The sequence below is a fragment of the Schistocerca piceifrons genome, chromosome 3 (genome assembly GCF_021461385.2).
Source record: "Schistocerca piceifrons isolate TAMUIC-IGC-003096 chromosome 3, iqSchPice1.1, whole genome shotgun sequence".
NCBI lineage: Eukaryota > Metazoa > Arthropoda > Insecta > Orthoptera > Acrididae > Schistocerca > Schistocerca piceifrons.
The window spans coordinates 433,384,359-433,409,892 of NC_060140.1; the positions used below are offsets into that span (position 1 = coordinate 433,384,359).

Consider the following 25,534-nt stretch of genomic DNA (forward strand, 5'->3'; position numbering starts at 1 on the left):
CCATATGTAGTGAGGTGTGCTTGCTTATGTGTGTGAATGGTGTGCTTCTCTTATTTCTCTTTTGCTGATGAAGGCTGTGGCCGAAAGCTATGTACAAGTGTCTTTTAATAGTGCCTGCCTGCTACTTTTGACATGTCTTTGCAGTAAGTAGCAGGCTATCTTTTCCTGCATTGTCATTATAAAGGATCACATTGTAAGTGCTTTTCATCTTAAGTTTTTCGCAATAGTTTCATAATTTTTGTGATTCTTTATATTTCTGAGAAAATTGTGTTCCCAACATTTCATGTGATGTTGGATTGATGGTGATAAAAATGTGCAGTTCTCAAGCTACATAACATTATTTTGTCAAGATCAGATATGTGGATACATGTGAGATTTGATTCATTGTGGAGAGACTGTTGAGTCAAGATTTTTTGGATATTATCACCATTAATGTAAAAATGTGATAGCTCATCATTTAAGAACACCTGAAAAAATGTTTTTTGAGTTAGAACATGTGTGGAAATGGTACATTAGTGTTTTAATAATTAATTTGTCACGAAGAGCTATATCAGAAATAGTGTTTGGATGCCAGAGGATCTAGTGAAGAGATAGTGTGGAGCATTTAGGCAGTTAATGTTACTGTTAAACTTTAATCAATAGAGGGTAAACGAACTAGCAAAATCTTATATTAGAATGTTAGTCATTAGGTATTGTATTGAAGACTGATTTCCATTTTGTACTTCATGATATTAATTATTGCTTGTTTTGCTTTTCCAACTTGTAAAACTGCAAATCACCTTTAGTTATTACTGAATTTTGGCAGTATTCATTGACCCAAGAAATGTGGTATGGTGCAGTAAAGACTGATTACTACCTACCTTTCCTTGTATCATTGTCAGTATTGGCATTCCTCTTGTAAATGGGTTTGTTATGGCAGCGAATCCATGATAGTTTGAAAACTGCTTGTTCTACATATGGGTATTCAAAAATTGTTTCATACTATTTAAGATTTTTGTGCTGCTCGATGATTGTTTTTCCACTTGGTGTTTAAGTATGTTGAGTATTGCAGATTGTCATAAGCTCTTCGTTGTTCATTCACAGCAGCTGCCACTCTCTTGTGGATGGACAGATACAACAAATGTCATTTTATTTTGTATATTCCAGTATTTCAATCAGATTTTTAAATTGGAATATTTTGGGAGGAAGAAAAGATAAAAAATTACAGTACAGTTTTTACTTGATATACTACTGTATCTTTAATTATATAATACTTCATTAAACTACATTAACTCTAGTATTCATATGGCAGAAAGAAGAAACAGTTAAAGATATTTTTGTTCTTGTAGGCATTCACTAGTTATTAGTAATGAATATGGTTAAATTGAGGATGTCCTTCAGATTGGATTTAGAATTGCACTTACCTTGTGTATAAGATTTCCATATGGAGCACAGAAGCTACAGGCATAAGAAAAATTTATTGCAATAATTGTAAGTCTTTTAGGAGCACCAGAGAGAATTAGAATTGCATCAACATGACACTTGTTTTAGCTGCTAATTTTATAGTTTTTTCATTCATTATGTCTAAAACTTTGTGGATACTATCTATAAACTAATTACACATTTTAGTGGTTGTCATTGCAACCACTCTTAATAAAAACCGGCACCGTTTGTGCGCTTGACATCTTAATTAAAAAAAGAATGGATGACTAGTCCAGTGATCGATGAAAGAATAACAAGTGGATGTATTTTTAGCTCTATTTCAACAGACCTTCAGTTAAAAAAAGGAATGTATGTGTTTTGATAACACTATTCTTTCTTGAAATTCATCAGCTGACTTCTCTGGGAGAATTATGTTTTTGTTCCATTACACTAGTAAATTTTATTTCATTGAAAGTTCCCTCATTTATAGGACAATTTGCATTGCATACCACCTGACAGGTACTTATTTCTTGTCTTGTGTTGGCGTAATAACCACAATGTTCTTAGTAAGAATGAACACCCAGAGTCAGCATGTTTGGATCCATAACATGTAATATACTGTCACAAAGCCTGTTACACAACATAATAGCTGTGATCTTGATCCCTGCTTATGTGTGAGAGATGACTTGGGATTGATTCCCACCAGACCAATGTATTAATAGCTTCTATTATCATCAGTCTTATCAAACAACTCACACAATCACCCTTCTGTTATTCTTTTATATTTATGTTCCCTTTGTATACCTTGAATGTAGAATGTGATTCTTTATTTTTTGGCTGCCCCCCCATCCTCCCCAGGCTTCTGTTGGTAGGACACATTCTAAGTCGCCAAGGGATCACAAAGTTAGTGCTGGAGGGAAATGTGTGGGGTAAAAATATTAGAGGGACACCAAGAGATCAATACAGTAAGCAGATTCAGAAGGATGTAGGTTGCAGTAGTTACTCAGAAATGAATAGGCTTGCACAGGATAGAGTAGCATGGGAGAGCTGCATCAAACCAGTCTTTATACAGATCATCAAGATGACGGCGACAACGACAACTCTTGCTGCTGCTGCTGCTGCTGCTACTACTACTACTACTACTACTACTACTACTACTACTACTACTACTACTTTCCCTGTAACTGCTATGTAAAGAGTCTATTCATTTGCTCTTATGCAGCAAGGCGCATAATAAAATACGTATTCTGTCCATCTCTACCAAGCTGTTTTCATGTAACTTTTTCCAGTTTTCTGGTCCAGGATATCGACTCCAAATTTTGTTTTACCGTATTTACACTGATCTAATGCACCGTTAAATGTAATGCAGATTCCAATTTTTAAAACTCAAAATGATGAAAAGAGAGTTTGTTGGCACATCACTGGTTGGCTACATTTATTTTACACAACAATGGCTGTTTACATGAACCATCAAAACACCAACAATTTGTAAGTGACACAGTCATTATTATAAAAGAACACCTAACTTGATTTCTTACATGACGCGCAAACATACCCTAAATTACAGGTGTTAAGCCTCTGTGACGCCATAATTGCAGTTGGGGGACAAACGTCTTTACAAAAGAGGGAAGATGGATTATTCAGTTTAAAGTTGCTATAGAGTGAATTGTTCTTTTATTTTTTAATATTTTTTATGGCGCAGTAACTAACACCATCATTACTGGTATCCCTGGAGAAGCCTGCATGAGAGAAGCAGATTCATTTCCTCTTTACCCAGCATCCTTGGGTGTTGTTCAGGAGCACATCATCTTCAGTGCCATCCAGAGTATTTGAAATGCAGTATTTCTTGAATGATTTTACGATCATGGGTGCTTCAGTGGTTTCCCGGCAACCGAAACCCAGTGTGCAATAATGTGGAGCGGAGCATGCTTAATTTTTCATGTCAGTTCATGATTTGGTTCACAAAACCATTTTTCTTACTGTTCCTGAACATAATGTTCGAAATCTTTGTTTATGTACTAATATCCAGGGGTTGTAACATGGAAGTTGTTCTTCCAGAAATAATAAGGTCCCAGGCAAAGTGTTGGATCCTCTTTTTTTTATGTTGTCAGTGAGAGGACCACAAAATACGTAAAGAATTGGATGTATTGGTGGTAAAAATCCCCCCAAGAAGGAATTTCTATACGCTTGGAGCCTGTCAAGTATTAAAGTTTGTCATCCATTCTTACTGTTGATTTCAATCAGGAAACAGCTTTTCATTTTTAGGTGTCTTGAGGTTTGTTATCCTCCTAAGATAGGGGGAAGTTTGTGCCCATCTGCCGTAGTTGCCAGTATTACAGTATGTGCTTTTGTTATGGTAACTTCTTTTGTCACTTCTCGTAATTGGGTAATTATGTGGCATATGATACCAAATTGGCATATCATCGGTATTGGCTATTTGGCTCACCAGTAAATTCTTTTCTTTTTGAAGTGTGATGACCAACCACTGAAATTCTTGAAGTTTTTTCTCAAAATCCTCTGTAAGCTTTTGTAATACTATTTTACGGTATCATACGGATGACACCGTGCATTTCATAAAGTGACAACCCACCCATGGCTAGTCTTGCATTCGTATATTAAGAACTGCAGCCACCTTGTATGCTTTCTTTGTTATGGTATCACCAGGTTTCCCATTGACAGATGAATTCCAATACTTCGTCAGGATGTCTCCCTTTGTGATGGTTACTGAACCTTGCCAGTAGCAGTAGTTGAAAATAATGCCAATTTCTGTTTCTTCCATAAGTCAACATTACTCTCAACTATGGTGAACTCTCATCCCACCCTCCTGTTGCCATATTTTTCAGCATAAAGAATTACTTTGCACTTGAAAGTAGCATCGTTTGATGATGATTTCTGCTTGCCTTCCATTTCATGACTACCTAATGCAAACACATTACCCATATCTAATACAAACACACTATGTGGTAATTGGCTAAGAATAATGTAACAAAGTTAAGAATTACCATTCATTGTGACATGGGGAACACTACCTAAATTTCAATGATGTCACTGGCAAACGGTGGAGTCACATTTGTACTCAAATGTAATATGCCGTGGAATTTATGCACACTCCATTCTGAACACTCCCTGTGATAAAAATGTGCATTAGACTCAGGTAAACACGCTGTTATAGAATTCTACAGCATGTAGACATCTCAAGTAATTCAGTTTCTACATTTGAACAAAGTATACTGAGAAAGAGTATTTATTTTTCTTTATTAACAATTTGCCTCCATGCTTTATCACAGCAGTTATATATGGCCCAGTCACATTAAAATGACCACTACTGATGTTCGACATCAGTGTGCAATAACCACTCATAGACAGTAGGTGGCAACACTGGCAGTGGAGAGTATATAAAACTTGTCAGGGGATGCGGAAAACAATGCAGTCGTCATTGCAATGCAGAAACGGAGAGGTTTATCTGATGCCCAAGAGTGCATGATCACTGACTTTCGGGCCAAAGATGGAAACACTCTGAAATGGCTAAGTTTGTGAACTGTTTGCGTGCTGCTGTGGTGAAAGTACAAGATCTGTTCAAAAAATTCGGAAATTTGTGTACAAAATTTTTCTATGCTTACCTTTCACTTATTGTGCATGGTCTCCTTCAAAATAATCTCCACAATTGATACACCACTCCCAACACCGTTTCCACTTCTGAAAGCAGTCGTTGTACGCCTCTCGCTGGATTGCGTGGAGCGCCACCTGCAAATTTTTTTTTTTTTTTTTTTTTTTTTTTTTTTTTTTTTTTTTTTTTTCCCCCCCCCCCCCCTCACGTGTTGTTGCGAATCGTCTTCTGTTCGACATGGTTTTCAATTTTGGAAATAAAAAAAAGAAAAAAGAAAACCAGTCTACAGAGGCCAGATCTGGAGAGTGCAGAGGATAAGGCAGCACAGTGATTTCGTTTTTTGTGCAATAGTCACTCACCAACAGGGATGAATGTGTGAGTGTATTATTGTGATGCAAGAGCCATGGCCTCGCCAGATTTCAGGTAGTTTCCTTCTCACATTTTCTCATAGGTGCTAAAACACGTCTCAGTAGTACCATCGATTAACAGTTTGTGCCTCTGGCACGAATGCATAATGAACTAATTCTCAAAGTCAAGGAACACTGTCAGCACTGCTTTGACATTTGACCTGATCTGATGGGCTTTTCCTGAACCCATGTTGTAGACTGTATCTTGGTTTCAACATCATAACCATAGAGCCATGTGTCATCACCAGTCACGATTCTCTTAATGAACATCACATTCTCATTTGTGCAATCCAAATGCTCTTCACAGATTTTGAGGCGAAGGTCTTTCTAGTCTTGATTCGTGAGCTGTGAGATATATATGATGGCGGAACAAACACTGGTAGCAATTACTTCTGTAAAATATCTAGGAGTATGCGTGCGGAACGATTTGAAGTGGAACGATCATATAAAATTAATTGTTGGTAAGGCGGGTACCAGGTTGAGATTCATTGGGAGAGTCCTTAGAAAATGTAGTCCATCAACAAAGGAGGTGGCTTACAAAACACTCGTTCGACCTATACTTGAGTATTGCTCATCAGTGTGGGATCCGTACCAGATCGGGTTGACGGAGGAGATAGAGAAGATCCAAAGAAGAGCGGCGCGTTTCGTCACAGGGTTATTTGGTAACCGTGATAGCGTTACGGAGATGTTTAACAAACTCAAGTGGCAGACTCTGCAAGAGAGGCGCTCTGCATCGCGGTGTAGCTTGCTCGCCAGGTTTCGAGAGGGTGCGTTTCTGGATGAGGTATTGAATATATTGCTTCCCCCTACTTATACCTCCCGAGGAGATCACGAATGTAAAATTAGAGAGATTAGAGCGCGCACAGAGGCTTTCAGACAGTCGTTCTTCCCGCGAACCATACGCGACTGGAACAGGAAAGGGAGGTAATGACAGTGGCACGTAAAGTGCCCTCCGCCACACACCGTTGGGTGGCTTGCGGAGTATAAATGTAGATGTAGATGTAGATGTAGAGATGAACTTGGCGGCAGCACGATGCATTCCAAGGTGCTGCATCAGGAGTTCATGAGTTGATCCAACTGAAATGTTACATTCTTTTGGAGTCTTCGACGGGCACCCACAATTTCGTTGACGTTTCTGGCACGAATGTTGTCGATAGACCTCCTGAATGAGGGTTATCGTTAACTCCCTTCCAGCTATTTTTAAACCCTGTGAACCACTCAAAACACTGAGTACCATAGGCTTCCTGCATCATTTGGTGTGTGTGTGTGTGTGTGTGTGTGTGTGTGTGTGTGTGTGTGTGTGTGTGTGTGTGTGTGAGAAGGTTTTTTTTTAGTGTCACACATAATTTAATGCAGATGTGTTGCTCCTCTAACTGTGCCATCTCGAAAATTTGCACATTGTGCGGCACAACATTCTACTCAATATAGCATTGAAGGATGTGCAGGGATGCCAACCACATTTCACTCCAACGTACCATTGGCGCAAAATTACGAATGCTCTGGAATTTTTTGAACGGACCTTGTATATCATGCATGGCAAAATGGCACTATCCAAAACCGGTGTCAAGGCAACTGTGGTGCACTATAAACCATAGATGCTGGGATGAACTGTGGCTGTGGAGAAATCTATGGGTGAATAGACATGCAACTGTTGAGCATGACAGCCCAAATGAAACAATGGCCTATTAACAGTGTCTTCTAAACAACTGTTCAGTGAGTGTTGCTGCATAGGGGTCTCCGCAGCAGGCACCTGGTTTGTGTATGCGTGCTGACTACTGTTCATTCACAATGAAGGCTGCAATTTGTATTCAATTACTCCAGATGAATGTCCAATGAGTAGAGACAGGTGGCCTTTTCAGATGAATCAAGATTTGTGCTCCTTTGGACAGTGGCCATTGATGTGTATGGCGTGAAACGTCTGAAAGCAAACACCCTGCAACAATTGTGTGAAGGTCCATCCCAGAGGAGGGAGCATTACAGACTGGGGAATGTTTTTGTGGCATTCCTGGGTGGTCTCATGATTCTGGAAGGCACTGTGGATCAATAAAAGTATTAACTATCCATGGGGTCCATGCAGCCCCCACCCCCCCTTTCGGCACAATGGCATCTACTAGCAGGACAGTGCAACTTGTCACACAGCTCGGTGGACATGCATGATTTGAAGACCATAAAGATGAGTTTACCCCAGTTCCATGGTCATCAAACTCACTAAATTAATACCCAATCAAAAACCTGTGGAGCCACCTCAATTGGGCTGTAGGTGCCATTTATCGTCAGTTTTGGCCATGGCACTGGAGTCAGCATGGTTCCACATCCCTATCAGTATCTTCCGGAACCTAAATGACTTCTTCCTGCATGTCTCGTAGCGGTACACACTGCAAAAAGTGGTTATTCAGGCTTTTGAAAGATGGTCACATTAATGTGAGTGAGCAGTGTATAATATAGTGCTGCTTATGACATTACTAACTGATTTTGGTCTATGTTAATAGTTCATTGTACACACTACTCTTCTGTCACTGCTCTTAAATTTTTTGCCCGTGTTCAAAAATGTGACAAAAATTACCTTTTGTTACATTTCATCCACTGTAGTATGTGGTAAGCTTAAAGATAATTTATTCCTAAAGGGCTCACCAGGTATGGATATGCGCTGAACAGACATTTGATATTTAAATATACAGCTAACCAAAATTTGATGTAAATTTGTTTAGTCCACCCGGGGTAGCTGTATGCTCTGAGGTGCCTTGTCACTTGCCTGCACGGCTTCCTCCATTGGAGGTTCGAGTCCTCCCTCGAGTGTGTGTGTGTGTGTGTGTGTGTGTGTGTGTGTGTGTGTGTGTGTGTGTGTGTGTGTGTGAGAGAGAGAGAGAGAGAGAGAGAGAGAGAGAGAGATAGAGAGAGAGAGAGAGAGAGAGAGAGAGAGAGAGAGAGAGCTTTCTGACTCTGCCGTTTTGCGTGTTTTAGCATTGTGTTATCTATGATAATCTACCAAGAGCTAGCAGCACTGTGACTTTTTTGTTTCTCTTTGCAAGTGGCATTGATCATACTCTGTGGTATAAAGTGTTGTACAAATTCCGAATGGCCCACAAAAATTATTAAGGTGGTTGTACACAGCTCATCCTCCCTTTCTTCCTCTGTTGTGTTGAAATTCATCCTTTCCTTAATGAAAACCTGGTTTTGATGAATTAAATATTCTTGCTACTGTAAGATTCATTGGTGCACTCTTCCGATGTGCACTCCAACCACTTCCATTCAATTCAGCCCTTTCTGAAATATATCATCATTGCAAGTTTCTATTTGTCTTTCAATTTCACTACCTTTGGGCTAACTGCAGATGTTTTAAATATTCGATTACTTCCTTGCCCACATCCGAGGCATTTTCAGCATCTGCATCACAACATGAAGCATAAAGAAACAACAATCAGGTCAGAAGCTTCAGAGTGCATTGTAGCATCACATCATGTCACATTAGTCACAGGCAAAGACAGTGAAAAATTTGTGGTACTTTCAGATGACCTAGAGGTGTACAGAAATATTAACACGTTAAGCCATGAGCCTGAGTATGTACTCACACAGTTTTGACTATATGCACTAGTGGTATCTTCACCGCATACTCGTCAGTTGCAGCCTCGCAATAGACTGCCCTCTAATGTAAGTTTTCAGAGCCGTTTTGGCAATATTTGTTTTGGGGGCATTAGACCATGTTCCAAGGCATATTTCTAATCCTAATGTTTTGTCTTGCAATGTTGGTCATATCATCAGTCTATAACTACTGAGCGAAGTGGCAGATTAGTTAGCATACGGGACTCACATTTGGAGGACAATGGCTCAATTCTGTGCCTGGCCATCCTGGTTTAGGTTTTCCTGATTTCCCTAAATCACTTTAGGCAAATGCCAGGACGGTTCCTCCGAAAGTGCACAGCCAACTTCCTACCCCATCCTTCTGTAATCTGATGAAACTAATGACCTCACTGTTTGGTCTCCTCCACGAAGTCAACCCAACCCAGTCTATAACAACTCTGAAAGCAGTTACAATCCCAAACAAACATAGCGAGCCAAAATGTGTTGCATGTCCAGGCAACGATGGGTTAGTGATGCCAGAGGATATAACAACTCAGAAAGATCACAAAGAAACTCGGCAAGCCGAACGGTTAATGCATATACAGACAAAGAAATATATCTTGGACCACAGCCTTAATGCCCATAAAACAAATATCACCAAAAATGTTATTGGTTGTCTGGAACAAATGCCCAAAAAAGTGAAGAATAATATACAGACAGTGAGGACGACTTAGAGTGAGTCACACCAGTGAAATATGCAATATAATGGTTCTGAAATTGGGAAGAAGTGGAACAGTTCTTGTGCCCTTAAAAATTCCATTTATTAGTAAGTATGAATGAGTGAAACTTGTAAATATTGCAGCTGAAGTATGAAAACTGTATTTCAGTGAAAAGTCATGCACGAAATAACCATTACTCTGCAGATTTTGTTAGAGAAAAACAATGTTTGGAAACACTTCCTAGGCTTCGTAGCATATTGACCAGAGTATTACAGCCCCCATTTTTAAGAGGCTCCTTCAGAAAATTTTATCAATGCGACTAACCAAAATTACAAACTGTTTTATTGATTTATAGTATGTGCCTAGAAAAATTAACATTATACCTGTTCTTATCTTATGCCTTGTATTGATTAATCAGACAACAAAAAATCCAATATGGAGTGTAACAATATTATGAAAAGGAAAGCTGCTACTCACTATATAGTGGAGATGCTGAGTTGCAGATAGGCACAATAAAAAGACTGTCACAATATAAGCTTTTTGCCATCAAGGCCTTTGTCGAGAGCAGCTGACGCGCATGTGCACTTGCACGCACATGCCCATCTGTGACTTAGTATTTCCGCCTTTTATTGATTGTCGAATAATGACAAATATTCAGTACTAGTCATCGGCCTTGACCAGTGATGTAGTGAGCATACATCAAAGTTCGTAAACAACATAACTAAAATGTCATAGCAGTGTTGATTCCCCCCCTCCCCAAATGTAATACACAGAGTTTTTATTAAGAAACTTTGCCACATTTCAAAGCAAATACTTCACATTACAAATGTTATAATAAATAAATAAAGTTGCGCTCTTGGATTCCTACTTGACTATACCCTTGAATATCTTGGAATATTTGGCATAAACAGTGAAGTATTTGTGACAGGTATGACTATAAATATGATTGCTGTTTATTTCACTCACTGCAGTTTTAATTATAAAGAAATGGAATTCAAACTACACACAACTAGTGTCAAGTATTGCTGTGTAAATGGTTTGCACCTTACTTCCATTTTTGCTTCCCATCTAAACCAGTGTAGGTGTTACCACTATTTTTAATAATAGTAATAATAATAATAATAATATTCACTACCAGTCGTCTACACCAAATCCCGACGCTAAACCATCAACGAAATAGTAGAAATTATCAAGACACTGAAAAACAAGAGCCCCAGGAGAAGCTGGAATTATTGCAGAACTATGGAAACTAAATGATGAAAGATTAACTGGAAAAATCCACAAAATCATATTAAACATTTGGGAAACAGAACATATCCCTTCTGAATGGAAATGCGCACTCATCCATCTACTCCACAAAAAAGGGGACAAAACTGAACCAAATAATTACAGGGGTATCTCACTCGTGCCAGTCACATATAAAATCCTATCAAAAGTACTCATGAATAGATTAGAACAAGAAGCTGACCCACAAATAGGAGAATACCAGGCTGGTTTTCACAAGGGGCAATCATGCATAGAGCAGATCTGGAATCTGAGAATGATTCTCCAGATGAGAAACACCCGAAACACAGTGGTCACTTTTGTAGATTTCAAAAATGCCCATGACTCATTAGACAGAGTAGCGCTCCGCAATACGCTGGAAGAATTCAGCACTTACAGAAAGACAAGAGCAATCATTCGGCAAACATTAAATGACACAGTCTCCAAGGTTAAATTTATGGGGGATATCTCTGAATCATTTGAAATCCAAACTGGAATGCGACTGGGTGACGGACTTTCACCATTACTCTTTAATATCATTGTTGAAAAAATTATCAGGACATGGGAAAAAGAAGTCAAAGGAATCCAAATAGGCATTACAAAAGATAATAGATTCAATGTGAAGTGTTTAGCTTTTGCTGATGACCTTGCAATCCTCACAAATAATAGAAAAGAAGCCACTAATGCCATAGAGAAGTTACACGAAATTGCACAAAGAACTGGCCTGCAAATCTCGTATGAGAAACCCCAGTACATTGAAAGAGTGCCACAAGACAAATTGCCTATTGTGACTACCTATGGGAAAATCTTACAAGTACCACATTTTAAGTACCAGGGAGAAATCATCCAGCCATCAGGGATCAACCTAAAGGCCAATGAGGAAAGAATAAAAAAAACTACAGAAAGCATATAAACTCATGTGGAACTATTATAACAAAATGTTCATATCCATTAGCGCAAAATTGAGGCACTACAACACTGTCGTACTTCCGGAGGCACTGTATGCATCTGAAACAACACAAATACGTGGGCAAACCAAAATCAAAGAAATAGAGAAACAAGAAAGGGAAATTCTCAGGAAAATTTTTGGCCCAATACAAGAGCAAGGAATCTGGAAGAAGAGACCAACATCAGATTATATAAATACACAGACAAGATTATGGATACAGTAAGGAAAAGAAGAATGCAGTTCTATGGACATATCCACAGGATGAATGAAAACAGAATTTCAAAGCAAATTCTTAAAGTCGTCAACTCAGGCAGGGGAAAAACAAAATGGATAAAAGAAGTTGAAGAGCACCTCAGACAAGCACACACAACAGTAAACGATGCAGAAAATAGAACTGAATTCAGGAACATTATCAAAAAACATAAATTTGGCACCACAACACAGAAGAGACTAGGATGCAAATGGACAGCAGAGCGAAAGAAACAACACAGTGAACACATGAAGAAAATTTGAGCTCAGAAAAAATATAAACAATCATCATAAAAGAATTCAAGTTCAAACGCTCTCTTTAAATGGGAATAATCGAAAATAATAATAATAATAATTGTTGTCACCACAGTTATCATAATCTGTGAAAATAGATTCGCCTAATCAGTGAGAGGCATGAAAAGAGGCAGTGAATTTTTATTTATGAATAACGATGAAATTTATAATCTTGGTTATCATAAATACTTGCTTGTTTCTTTCGAATATGTTGTGCTGCCTGAGAATGTGGTTATGGTGGGATCTGACAACACAGCTGTTTGTTCTGGATACATAGTGGTTTTCATATCAATATTCTCATGAGAATGTAACAGTATTTCTTTATCTCTTGCTTCCAAACATATCCGCCTGCTGCTCCATCATTGGCTGTGTAGAACCAGCAGCTGACATGCATCCCCTTGCATTCCCACCATATCCCACAGCAAGCATTGACAAGATTGGAGCATGAAACACATTAAGTACACCACTGGCCCTTATCTAACCTCTCACTGTCTCCTGCAGATATGTATACTGTAGTTGAGTATTTATCCCATTTTAAAGTCGGTTCATTTCTCAACAGAAATGGATTCATGCAAACTGCAGCTTAATGTGATACAAATTCATAAAAACCAGAGGACACAGTACACAGTCCCAAGGCTAGCAGCATTATGAAATTTGGTACCCACTCAGCATTCCCCTCCCCACATGCAACCTAATTCTCTGTCAAGCTGGTATCTCTATCCCTTCCAATGCTTCTTAGTTCTTTGAAATAAATCCGTGCATGACAATTGACAAAGCGTCATCTGTAAATATAAGATGGTCCACTCATTGATCTTTTACACAATCGGAAAACTTTGATCTCAGCAGAAATAGTTTGTCATTTGAAAAATACAAGGTTGTTTTAAATTTGCAGAGCAAATTTATGGAAAATCTCATCTTATTTACCAGACTATGCATGAAGACAGATTTTGAGCCACTTTGTAGATTATTTTGTTGATAATGAGGAACTGCATGCATTAGAGATGAACAAAAAATTGTTCAAATTGGGCTCAGTCATTCAGCACATTTAAAAATTCATATTACATTGGAGAAAACATTTCTTTTGATGCATCTCATCATGTTGTGGAAAGGAAGGCTGGCATTAAAAACCTACACATCTCTAATAGCAGCAAAGTTTGGAATAAAGTCATGAGAGCTCTGTGAATCGTGCACAGGATATTTGTGGCAGTTTCTAGTTTATACTGGAAGTGACGCAGAGGTAGAAATGAAATTTCTTTCAGCAGATGTCCTGAAAAAAGGCAATTTATAGTAAACCTTGTTGTCTTACCAGCTTTGACCATACGCTCTGGATGGATGATTATTACAACTGTGTCAATTTGTGTAACTTTTTTAAAGAAAAGAGGTATTAACATAGCTATTGCACTTCAGTTGAATGCACACTTCAACTGAATAGGGAGAACTTCCCTGATGCCTTGAAAAATACAAAACTGAAGAAAGGTGAACTCATAGCATAGTAGTCACAGGGCGTTATGGTGCTGAAATGAAGAGAAAAGTGAAAAGACAAAGAAGAAACACTTGTTATTTTCAAGCTGCTTCTCGCATCAGAACTGCTGTAAATTCACAGAAAGAGTGTAGTTTCACCTCATTGTGAGTGGTTTTCAAGCACTGCTATGCCTGAATGTCCCACAGGAGGGAATTTCGTTGAGAATACTCCACCCACAGAGAAGAAAAGCAAGCTGCAAACAAATGTGCAATATGCAGTTAGGGGAACTAAAGGAAACATTGTTCTGGTGCAGAGATACTGGTGTATGACACTCTTCGAAGATTGTTTCAAGAAAGACCACAGGGAAACTTCTATTTAAGTGATAATGTATGTTTTAATTACAATAAAAATGTATTTTATCAGTTCCTTAATATATCATTCCATTTATATAAATATGTCCTACACTAAAGCAATTTCACTAAAATGCTGCATTCCTGTACCAGCAAGCCATGTAAACTACCGCCAGTAGGCTAGGTGTGTACATCACGCGTGGAGGCTACTGCCGTGGTTATAGGTGAAATACAAGCAAATGATGTAGGTACAGGCCTGTAGTTTATACAATGCTGTGTGTGTGTGTGTGTGTGTGTGTGTGTGTGTTCACGCACACAGAGCTAGCTTTGTGAAACAAAGATAATGTCTTTATGTTTGGACAAAATAGTAAAATAATAGTCACTTTTCCTCTCTGTAAGGTTCCAGTGATGACCCTTATGGAGTCAGCATGAAAACTCATTTGATTATGTTACAGTTATTTTTACGGGACACTGGATTTTCAGCTGGCTGTAGAACAATTTTGTTGCTGCCAAAGGACATCTTGCGTAAGGACCACAAAGACGAAAGAAACTGGGGCTCGTACAGAGAGATATAAATAGTAATTATCCAGTGGTTCCCATGTGAGTGGAACAGGAAAGGGAACGACTAGTAGCTGTGCACAGTACCCTACGCTGTGCACAATATAGTGCCTAGCAGAGGATGTTTGTAGATATACAGGGTGTTACAAAAAGGAACGGCCAAACTTTCAGGAAACATTCCTCACACACAAAGAAAGAAAATACGTTATGTGGACATGTGTCCGGAAACGCTTACTTTCCATGTTAGAGCTCATTTTATTACTTCTCTTCAAATCACATTAATCATGGAATGGAAACACACAGCTACAGAACGTACCAGCGTGACTTCAAACACTTTGTTACAGGAAATGTTCAAAATGTCCTCCGTTAGCGAGGATACATGCATCCACCTTCCATCGCATGGAATCCCTGATGCGCTGATGCAGTCCTGGAGAACAGCGTATTGTATCACAGCTGTCCACAATACGAGCACGAAGAGTCTACATTTGGTACTGGGGTTGCGTAGACAAGAGCTTTCAAATGCCCCCATAAATGAAAGTCAAGAGGGTTGAGGTCAGGAGAGCGTGGAGGCCATGGAATTGGTCCACTTCTACCAATCCATCGCTCACCGAATCTGTTGTTGAGAAGCATACGAACACTTCGACTGAAATGTGCAGGAGTTCCATCGTGCATGAACCACATGTTGTCATACTTGTGAAGGCACATGTTCTAGCAGCACAGGTAGAGTATCCTGTATGAAATCATGATAACGTGCTCCATTGAGCGTAGGTGGAAGAACGTGGGGCCCAATTAAGACATCACCAACAATGCCTGCCCAAACGTTCACAGAAAATCTGTGTTGATGACGTGATTGCACAATTGCGTGCGGATTCTCGTCAGCCCACACATGTTGATTGTGAAAATTTACAATTTGATCACGTTGGAATGAAGCCTTATCCGTAAAGAGAACATTTGCACTGAAATGAGGATTGACACATTGTTGGATGAACCATTCGAAGAAGTGTACCCGTGGAGGCCTCAGCTGCTGGTAGTGCCTGCACACGCTGTACATGGTATGGAAACAGCTGGTTCTCCCGTAGCACTCTCCATACATTGACGTGGTCAACGTTACCTCGTACAGCAGCAACTTCTCTGACGCTGACATTAGGGTTATCGTCAACTACACGATGAATTGCCTCGTCCATTGCAGGTGTCCTCGTCGTTCTAGGTCTTCCCCAGTCACGAGTCATAGGCTGGAATGTTCCGTGCTCCCTAAGACGCCTATCAATTGCTTCGAACGTCGTCATGTCGGGACACCTTCGTTCTGTAAATTCGTCTCGATACAAGTGTACCGCGCCACAGCTATTGCCCCGTGCTAATCCATACGTCAAATGGGCATCTGCCAACCCCGCATTTGTAAACATTGCACTGACTGCAAAACCACGTTCGTAATGAACACTAACCTGCTGATGCTACGTACTGATGTGCTTGATGCTAGTACTGTAGAGCAATGAGTCGCATGTCAACAGAAGCACTGAAGTCAACATTACCTTCCTTCAATTGGGCAAACTGGCGGTAAATCTAGGAAGTACAGTACATACTGACGAAACTAAATTGAGCTCTAACATGGAAATTAAGCGTTTCCGGACACATGTCCACATAACATCTTTTCTTTATTTGTGTTTGAAGAATGTTTCCTGAAAGTTTGGCCATACCTTTTTGTAACACCCTGTAGATGGGAGGATTGCCTGTGATGACATTGGTATTGTAGTGATGAGGTGAAGTACATAATAGGTTTCTGAAGTGTAGACATTTTCTTGTGCCCTCGTCATTTATATGTAACATACAGTTATGGAGTTAAACCTTACAGAAAATAGAATGCCGCCTTGCAACTATATGTTTTGTAGTGGTGATCATTAAGCCTCTCATGTTAACCCAGTATGGAGTCAGCTGGCAAATTCTTTTGAATGTGTTGGTGTTACACCTATGGGAGATTAAAATACGTAATTTGGGTTGCTACTTTAGGGGTGCGATGAAATGCAATGTGTTCCTGAAATTTAGTAGGATTCTTGTGTCCTGGCCATATAAATGGAAATTTTAAAATTACTTGGAATAGAATGTCACTTTGTAAACATATATTTTGTAGTTTTAAGCATTAAGCTTTTTATGTTAATCCCATATGGAGTCAGCTGGCAAATTCTTTTGAATATGTTGGCGTTACACCTGTGGGAGATTAAACTGCATGAGTCGAGTTGCTGTTTTAGCGCTGTGATGAAATGCAATGTGTTCCTAAAATTTGGTTAGGTTCTTGTGCCCTGGTCATATAGATGGAACATACAGTCACAAATTTTAAAATTATGCGGGTTAGAATGTCACATGGTAAACATATGTTTTGTAGTTTTAAGCATTAAGCTTTTTATGTTAATCCCATATGGAGTCAGCTGGCAAATTCTTTTGAATATGTTGGCGTTACACCTGTGGGAGATTAAACTGCATGAGTCGAGTTGCTGTTTTAGCGCTGTGCTGAAATGCAATGTGTTCCTAAAATTTGGTTAGGTCCTTCTGCCCTGGTCATATAAATGGAGCATACAGTTACAAATTTTTAAATTATGCCAAATAGAATGTCACTTTGTAAACATATATTTTGTAGTTTTAAGCATTAACCTTTTTATGTTAATCCCATATGGAGTCAGCTGGCAAATTCTTTTGAATATGTTGGCGTTACACCTATGGGAGATTAAACTGCATGATTCAGGTTGCTGTTTTAGCGCTGTGATGAAATGCAATGTGTTCCTAAAATTTGGTCAGGTTCTTGTGCCCTGGTCATATATATGGAACATACAGTTTCAAATTTTAAAATTGTACAGAATCACTTTGTAAACATATGTTTTGTAGTTTTAAGCATAAACATTTTTATGTTAATCCATATGGAGTCAGCTGGCAAATTCTTTTGAATATGTTGGCGTTACACCTGTGGGAGATTAAACTGCATGAGTCGAGTTGCTGTTTTAGCGCTGTGCTGAAATGCAATGTGTTCCTAAAATTTGGTTAGGTCCTTCTGCCCTGGTCATATAAATGGAACATACAGTTACAAATTTTGAAATTATGCGGGTTAGAATGTCAATGGTAAACGTATGTTTTGTAGTTTTTAGCATAAACATTTTTATGTTAATCCATATGGAGTCGGCTGGCAAATTCTTTTGAATATGTTGACGCTACACCTGTGGGAGATTAAACTGCATGATTCATGTCACTGTTTTAGTGCTGTGATGAAATGCAATGTGCTCCTGAAATTTGGTCAGGTTCTTGTGCCCTGGTCATACATGTGGAACATACAGTTACAAATTTTAACACTTTGCCGTCCGCATGTTTTGTACAGATTGGTTCAATTGGCACAGGCAACACTAATTTGCATTACATGCCTTGTCACCAGCCGCTTGTCTTTCCGTTGATGACAAGTTTGAAACACATTGACTTTAGCGAGCTTTAATTTTCCAGATATCCTCTATTTTGCGTATCGTTCCACGAACTCGAATTTTCTTTTCAAGTAACTTCTCTTCAAGTTCTACACTGTTATAATAATTATCCATGCAAAGGTGATGCCACTTTCCATCAGAAGGTGTCATTAGCATTTCATTAAACTTTTTGGAAAAATAATCAATTACAAATTGCACTTCGATAAGCCGGTCGGCATTATCTGGTTTATTGTTGCTGTCGGAAAAATGTAAAAATGATAATATTTGTCTGAATCGGTTGCGGGACATCGTTTTGTGAAATATTGGTGTGTCTATCAACGGATTTGTTGACCAATATTCATCGATCCTTTGCTTTTTTTGCAATTCCCATATGGATAGCAAGCCCAAACCATTTTCTAAGTTCAGGTCCCGTAACGTCGACAGATTTTACATTTTTTAAATCCAGTTTCCTTCTATTGCAATTTTGGCTGTAGTACTTGTTGGTTTCGTTGCTAATATATTCAAGCAGATCATTCCCAATATATAATTCTACGGTATCCTTAATGCTCTGTGTATCTTTGGGAAATAAGTTGGGGCCCGGGAATCCTTCAAATTTATTATTGGTCCTCAGTAAATCAAAGTCTGACCACTATGCACTGCCTTCTTTGTCTGATTCATCCGAATCAGTTGGCTACCATAGCATTCACCGAATTCTTCCTGGATGTATTTCACTATCTATCTATGATTCTGCTTTACTTTCATTTTTTTGATATCCAATGTCTTCTTCCCAATCGGCCAAGTCATCCGGAACGTCAGACAAGACGTCCGCGCATTCATCATAAATAATCCAATTGTCACTTTCGTCCGCTGTGATAAAAGGGCACAAGTACTTATAAAAACAAAAGAACTTGTTGACTTGTGTAATTTATTGTTACCTAAACAAAACACCAGCAGAATGCAAAAGATAATAAAGTGCTGTCGCTGGGCACTGCGTGATACTATGCTCTCGACACCACTGTGGTGTTGCCGGTCACTGAGCAAGACTATGCATACGACAACACTGTTGTGTCGCCGGCTGTTGACCGCTATATCGCGCACGACATCACTGTGGTGTCGCTGGACGGCATAGTGTTAAAATTATGCGGAATAGAATCTCACATTGTATGAACATACACCATGTGATCAAAAGTATCCAGACATCTGGCTGAAAATGACTTAAAAGTTTGTGGTGTCCTCCATCGGTAATACTGGAATTCAATATGGTGTTGGCCCACCCTTAGCCTTGTGACAGCTGAAACACTCTCAGGCATACATTCAGTCAGGTGCTGAAAGGTTTCTTGGGGAATGGCAGCCCATTCTTCACAGAGTGCTGCAATGGGGAGAGATATTGATGTCAGTCGGTGAGGCCTGGCACGAAGTTAGCATTTCAAAATATCCCAAAGGTGTTCTGTAGGATTCGGGTCAGAACTCTGTGCAGGCCAGTCGATTACAGGGCAGTTATTGTCGTGTAACAACTCTGCCACAGACCGTGCATTGTGAACAGGTGCTCAGTCGTGTTGAAAGATGCAATTTCCAACCCTAAATTGCTCTCCAACCGTGGGGAGCAAGAAGTTGCTTAAAACATCAATGTAGGCCTGTGCTATGCTAGCGCCCCACAAAACAACAAGGGGTGCAAGCCTTCTCCATGATAAACATGACCACACCATAACATCTCCACCTCTGAATTTTACTATTGGCAGTACATGCGCCGGCAGATGACGTTCACTGGTCGTTCAACATACCCATACCCTGCCATCAGATCGCCACATTGTGTACCGTTATTCGTCACTCCACACAATGTTTTTCCACTGTTCAATCGCCCACTGTTTATGCTCCTTACATCAAGCGAGACGCCGTTTGGCATTTACTGGTGTGATGTCTGGCTTATGAGCAGCTGCTTGACCATGAAATCCAAGTTTTCTCACCTCCCGCCTAATTGTCATAGTACTTCTGTAGATCCTGATGCTGTTTGGAATACCAGTGTAATGGTCTGGATATATGTCTGCCTATTACACACTACGACCCTCTTCAATTGTCAGTGGTCTGTCAGTCAACAGAAGAGGTCGACGTGTACGCTTTTGTGCTGTATGTGTCCCTTGACGTTTCCTCTTCACTATCTCATCAGAAAAAACGGACCTCGGGATGTTTAGGAGTGTGGAAATCTCGCATACAGACCTATGACACGAGTGACACCCAATCACCTGACCACGTTCGAAGTTCATGAGTTCTGTGGAGTGCCCCATCCTGCTCTCTCACAATGTCTAATGACTAGTGAGGTCGCTGATATGTAGTACCTGACAGGAGTGTCTGGATACTTTTGATCACATAGTGTATGTTTTGTAGTTTTAAAGATTAACCTTTTCATGCTGACCCCATGTGGAATCAGCTGGTGAATTCTTTTGAATATGTGGCCATTACATCTATGGGAGATTGAACTGCATGATTCATGTTGCTATTTAGGCAATGTAATGAAGTGCAATGTGTTTCTGAAATTTTTTCAGGTATTTGTGTCCTGGTCATATAAATGGAACACAAAGGTTTAAATTACATATATACCAGATCTGGAATTGTCGCTTCCTGCTCGGTAATTGCTTTGTAAATATAAATATTTAGCTTTTCGTGGTAAACCAGTTCATTGTCGAATTCACTTGGATTTGTTAGCATTACTCCAATTGATGCCTGAACTGCATGACACACGTTTTATTCCAAGCAACATGATAAAATGCAAGAGACATCTCCCACTGTCTTCTGACTTCCACACATACACATAGACGTACTAAAATTATATGTGATAAATTCAAGTCATGGATATTAAAACTGCAACACCGTGAAGGCAGCATGCAAGAAATGGCCAGTTGACATGTTTTTATTTGAGAATGATTAGCATTTCAGTGTAGCTTAATGGGATAGTTGGAGGAGTAAAGCCATCTAACATCTATATATAACAAAAGCTCATGCAGTGTATTTCTTAGGCATCAGTTGCATTTGAACATTGTGTGATATTGCTATGCCACATGTAAGAATGAATAGAACCTACCAGTGTGTTGGAATTTGGCAGCTGCCTGTTGAGACTCTGGTTTATCATTCTGTGATACTGTTGCTTGAGCTACTTTTCTTATTTTTAATGCAAGTGGCTGTGCCTTATCTTCAAGGTCTCGATGACATTGTCTTTCAACAGTATATTGCAAGTCTGTTGCCCTTGCTGTGATAGCCCATATTAATACATTGACTGTTCGCACATTCTCCAGATTTGGCCCGCACATTCTCCAGATTTGGCCCCCAATTGCTGAGAGAGTGGCATGCTACTGCCCAAAGCTTTTATCGTTTAATGAGATTATATTGTAAATATTAATTACAAATCTGTTCGAAGATACTTTGTAACATTATGTTCCTTCTTTTCTCTAACAAGAGGTAACAGGATCTTTCTGTTTCTAATTTCTTGCCATGTAAAGACTGTTGATGTTAGTGATGGGATTCATGTTTCTTTATACTCCACAAATTTTTATTTCTGTTTTCCTTACCTGTATTCTTTCTGCCCATCACATAACTGTCCTTCCACATAGATTTCAAGAAAAATTGGTAAATTATCACTCACTTTTATTTCAGAGTTGATGTCCTCACACAAGAAGGGCAACGCAAAGCAGAAGCAGTATAAATTGTTTGCTGGTGAGTACCTCTTAATATATGACTTCTTACAAGGCCACAAAAAGAAAATATGGGGAATTCAAGTACTAATGCACTTTTGGGTTTTCTGGGTCTGTGATTAAATAAAATTCTCATTTCTCTAGCTACATTATCACAAAAAAGCTCTGAAATCTGTGTTGTATAAATGTTAGTATCAGATTATTTTGCCATGAGCTGGGATCAACTTCGAGTAGCAGAATTTTACAGGTCAGTTTAAGTTCAAAAGTTGTCGTAGATTCATAGCCTAATGACTCTGAGAAATAACAGATTTTGTTTCGTGCAAATAAGAGTTGAAAAGGATTAAAGAAAAAAGAATTTAATAGACCATCACTGCTGAATGTAGAAATATTTTTTGTTTTTGGTTCTTTTTTTGTTTTAGTCTGTGAAGTTAGTTGTAGGAGATTATTGGCAATGTAAATAATGATGATAATTATTTTCAGAAGAATTGTTGAAGATGATTTATAATTAATGTCAGTGTTTCAAGGTATTTCAAACATACTTAGCAGCAGAGTAAGAAAGGAAAACTTGAACTATTTGCAGTCAACAGTTAAGTATATTGATTTCAGCAGCAGCCAGTACTGAATAAACGTATCTTAACAGAAATGCTCTGTTAGGCTTTAATAATTCATATTGACTTTTTAACCAGTGAACATCTGCTCTATCTACTATGAAACTGCACACACATTGATGAACAGAAGTAGTGCTAATATGTAAGTCAGTTTGCAAAATCAAGCTTATTAGCTAAATTGTGTTAACGGTGGTTCGTCGATTGTGTGCTGGGTGTGACACCCAGGCCAGATCTTATTTCACCTTTCAGTTCTCTGTGCCAAAAGTTTCTTTAGCATTGAATAACAGTGGTGAAAATTGAAACTTTTGTCTACACTGAAATTCATGACCAACAATCAGGAATACAGTGAAACTCCTTTTTTTATATTTTCTGCAGCTTAGACTTAAAAAACACAAAGCTGAGGAAAATGTTAAAACATCCAAAATACAAGCAAAAACATGTGTAATTGACAAATATGATTAACACTGTATAAGTGAAGGAAATCAAATGTACAATACGGTGTTTATACAATAATTTGTGCTAACGAATTTCATGAGTTCTTAAAAAGCAACCATGTATGTGTAACAGCAAGTAAAAACACGTCAAAAAATGGAAATAGGTATCGGGGTACTAGGAAACATTTTCCGACATGCTGCAACTACAAATTGTATGTCAAGACATGCATTTCTGAGAGATCTTTCCTTTGTGCATACCCATAAAAAAGCAAAAATATATGAACATGATGAATTAAACTGAAAATTGTGAATTACAGTGAAATGCGCCTGATTCTTAATGTGTGGGGGTGTGTGTTCACCTTCTGTACCCAATAGCAGTGCAGCACTCTAGTGATTCGAGAGCAGTGACCTCTAGTGTATTGCTTTAAGCATTTCCTTGTTCATTGTGCTGAGTGGTCAAAGTGGTGCATTCTGCCGTTTTACCAATTTGCACTTCGAACTCATCGTTTGTTGTAGTGTAAGCACAGAAGGTTTCGTAAAAGCAAGCATATACACCCAAGTTTTCCTTCCCATATGGTGTATTTACTTACATAAAATAAAGTGAAGCATGTTGTGATTTCAGTGTTTCTCTGTCCCTGCAATCTCTCACGTTTATAACAATCTGTCTGCCATCAAAAAACATTAAGCACCATTTAGAACTGCGACAAAGACGAACAAGTCTTTGCACAACTATTCGCTGAATGTGTCCTTTTAATTGTGGTGGTGCACACAGCAAATGGAGTAGCCTACATTCCCTGCAGTCCATAGAGGCATAATACATTCCAGATTCTGTCCACAGGCTCCAAGCAGAACTACTGTAAGGAAGGTTAATGTGTGGTAACAAAGGGCATATGAGATATAACTATATAAATGAAACCTAAGTGGAAGCTCTGCTCACTCCATTTGCTATACACTGATAACATCAGCTGTACAGTACTTTGGAACAAGCCGTGAAGTAAGCTTGCTGTTTATCACTATGTGCTAGAAGTCACTGCATTAGTGTAATTTCACCATGTAGGCTATAAATTTTTGCTGTTTTTTTGAGGTGAACATAAAATGAAAGAACCCTCAAAACTGTCTTTTTTAAGGTATAATTTGTTACGATGACTCAGTTACCTAGTAGGTCATTAGTGATAGTCGTTCGTTATGTACTCAACAGTATTACTAGTGGCAAGAACCACCTTTTTTCCTGATAGGTCTATTATATACGTAAAATTTTGAAATTTGTTTGTTTATGGATTTGCAATTTGGTTATGTCAGTTGATGTTAAGAGTGTTTAAAATAGGTTCATAGTAGGAGGAGAATGAAATTCTCGTACCGACTTTGATTTATAGCTTCCGTGCCTCTCATACTTTATAATCCAATAACTTAGGAATTTCGAATGCTTCGTAGGCTAAGGTCTGTAAATTTATTACATGTGTTGGTGTAGTGTTATGTGGTATGGTGTGGTGTGATGGCTGTGCTGGCTGTTGTGTGATGTAACAAGTCACCAGCCAACAAGAGCTTACTAACCGGAAATGACTGATGTTTCTTTGATCCTAACTGAGCATATTCTTAGATACTCTGTGTTGCTGACTACATTAAAGCAGAGCCGGCCGAAGTGGCCGTGCGGTTAAAGGCGCTGCAGTCTGGAACCGCAAGACCGCTACGGTCGCAGGTTCGAATCCTGCCTCGGGCATGGATGTTTGTGATGTCCTTAGGTTAGTTAGGTTTAACTAGTTCTAAGTTCTAGGGGACTAATGACCTCAGCAGTTGAGTCCCATAGTGCTCAGAGCCATTTGAACATTAAAGCAGAAATACATGCCAAAAGATGAGACTGCATTATAAATGGCATAAGAAAAGGTGGTGGCTGGGCCCTTTCGCCACTTATTGGCTCAGTCCGGAACATTTCGCATCGACTATTGTGTTTTTCTATTGCTGCCGCAACCTTGCCGTAGTTGTACCATCATTGCATGGTGAAGCTAAACGTTGCAATTTGTGTTCACAGTGCCGATTGTCGATTATGTCAGCATTTCCTGTCATATGTCTCCCCTCTCTGCAACGGCCTAAAATAGGCCCATAACTCCGTCTGTCTTTTGTGCAACTTATAATTCGTACAGTCATACCAAAGGTCAATAGGAAGAAAATTGGATGAAGTCAAGCGAGATGTCGAATAAGAACGTAATATCGAGGTAAACCTCACTAGGAAGAAACGTAAAATTGCGGAGTTTTTAGCATTGACCTTAAGGGTGTTTCACAGGGGTTATGAATTCATGCTGTAGAATTGCGAAAAACTTAAAATTGAAGAACATAATATCAAAATTCTACCATATGTATTTTTGCAACATTCTCAGCAAACGGCTAAAAGTCTGATGTGTTGAGACATCACATGGGAAACTGTTTATGTTTGAAGTCAAATCAGGCATGGATTACCAGCTGTTGAACAATCTATTCTCTGTAGGTATTAGGAGATCATGCATTAGGCATAGAAATATGCCTTGGGCCAGGGTCTGATTCCCACAGAACATAAACACCAAGGA

General features: G+C 39.0%; 1 protein-coding gene across 3 annotated transcripts in view; it reads left to right on the forward strand.

Moving 5' to 3' along the window:
- The window catches only part of LOC124789923 (ubiquitin carboxyl-terminal hydrolase 10-like), a 138,502-nt gene that overhangs the window by 85,782 nt on the left and 27,186 nt on the right, over positions 1 to 25,534 (forward strand). For all 3 annotated transcript variants that reach the window (XM_047257445.1, XM_047257444.1, XM_047257446.1), the window contains one exon: positions 21,897 to 21,956. In XM_047257445.1, the coding sequence (XP_047113401.1) occupies positions 21,897 to 21,956 (60 nt within the window). The remainder of the gene's footprint in view (positions 1 to 21,896; positions 21,957 to 25,534) is intronic.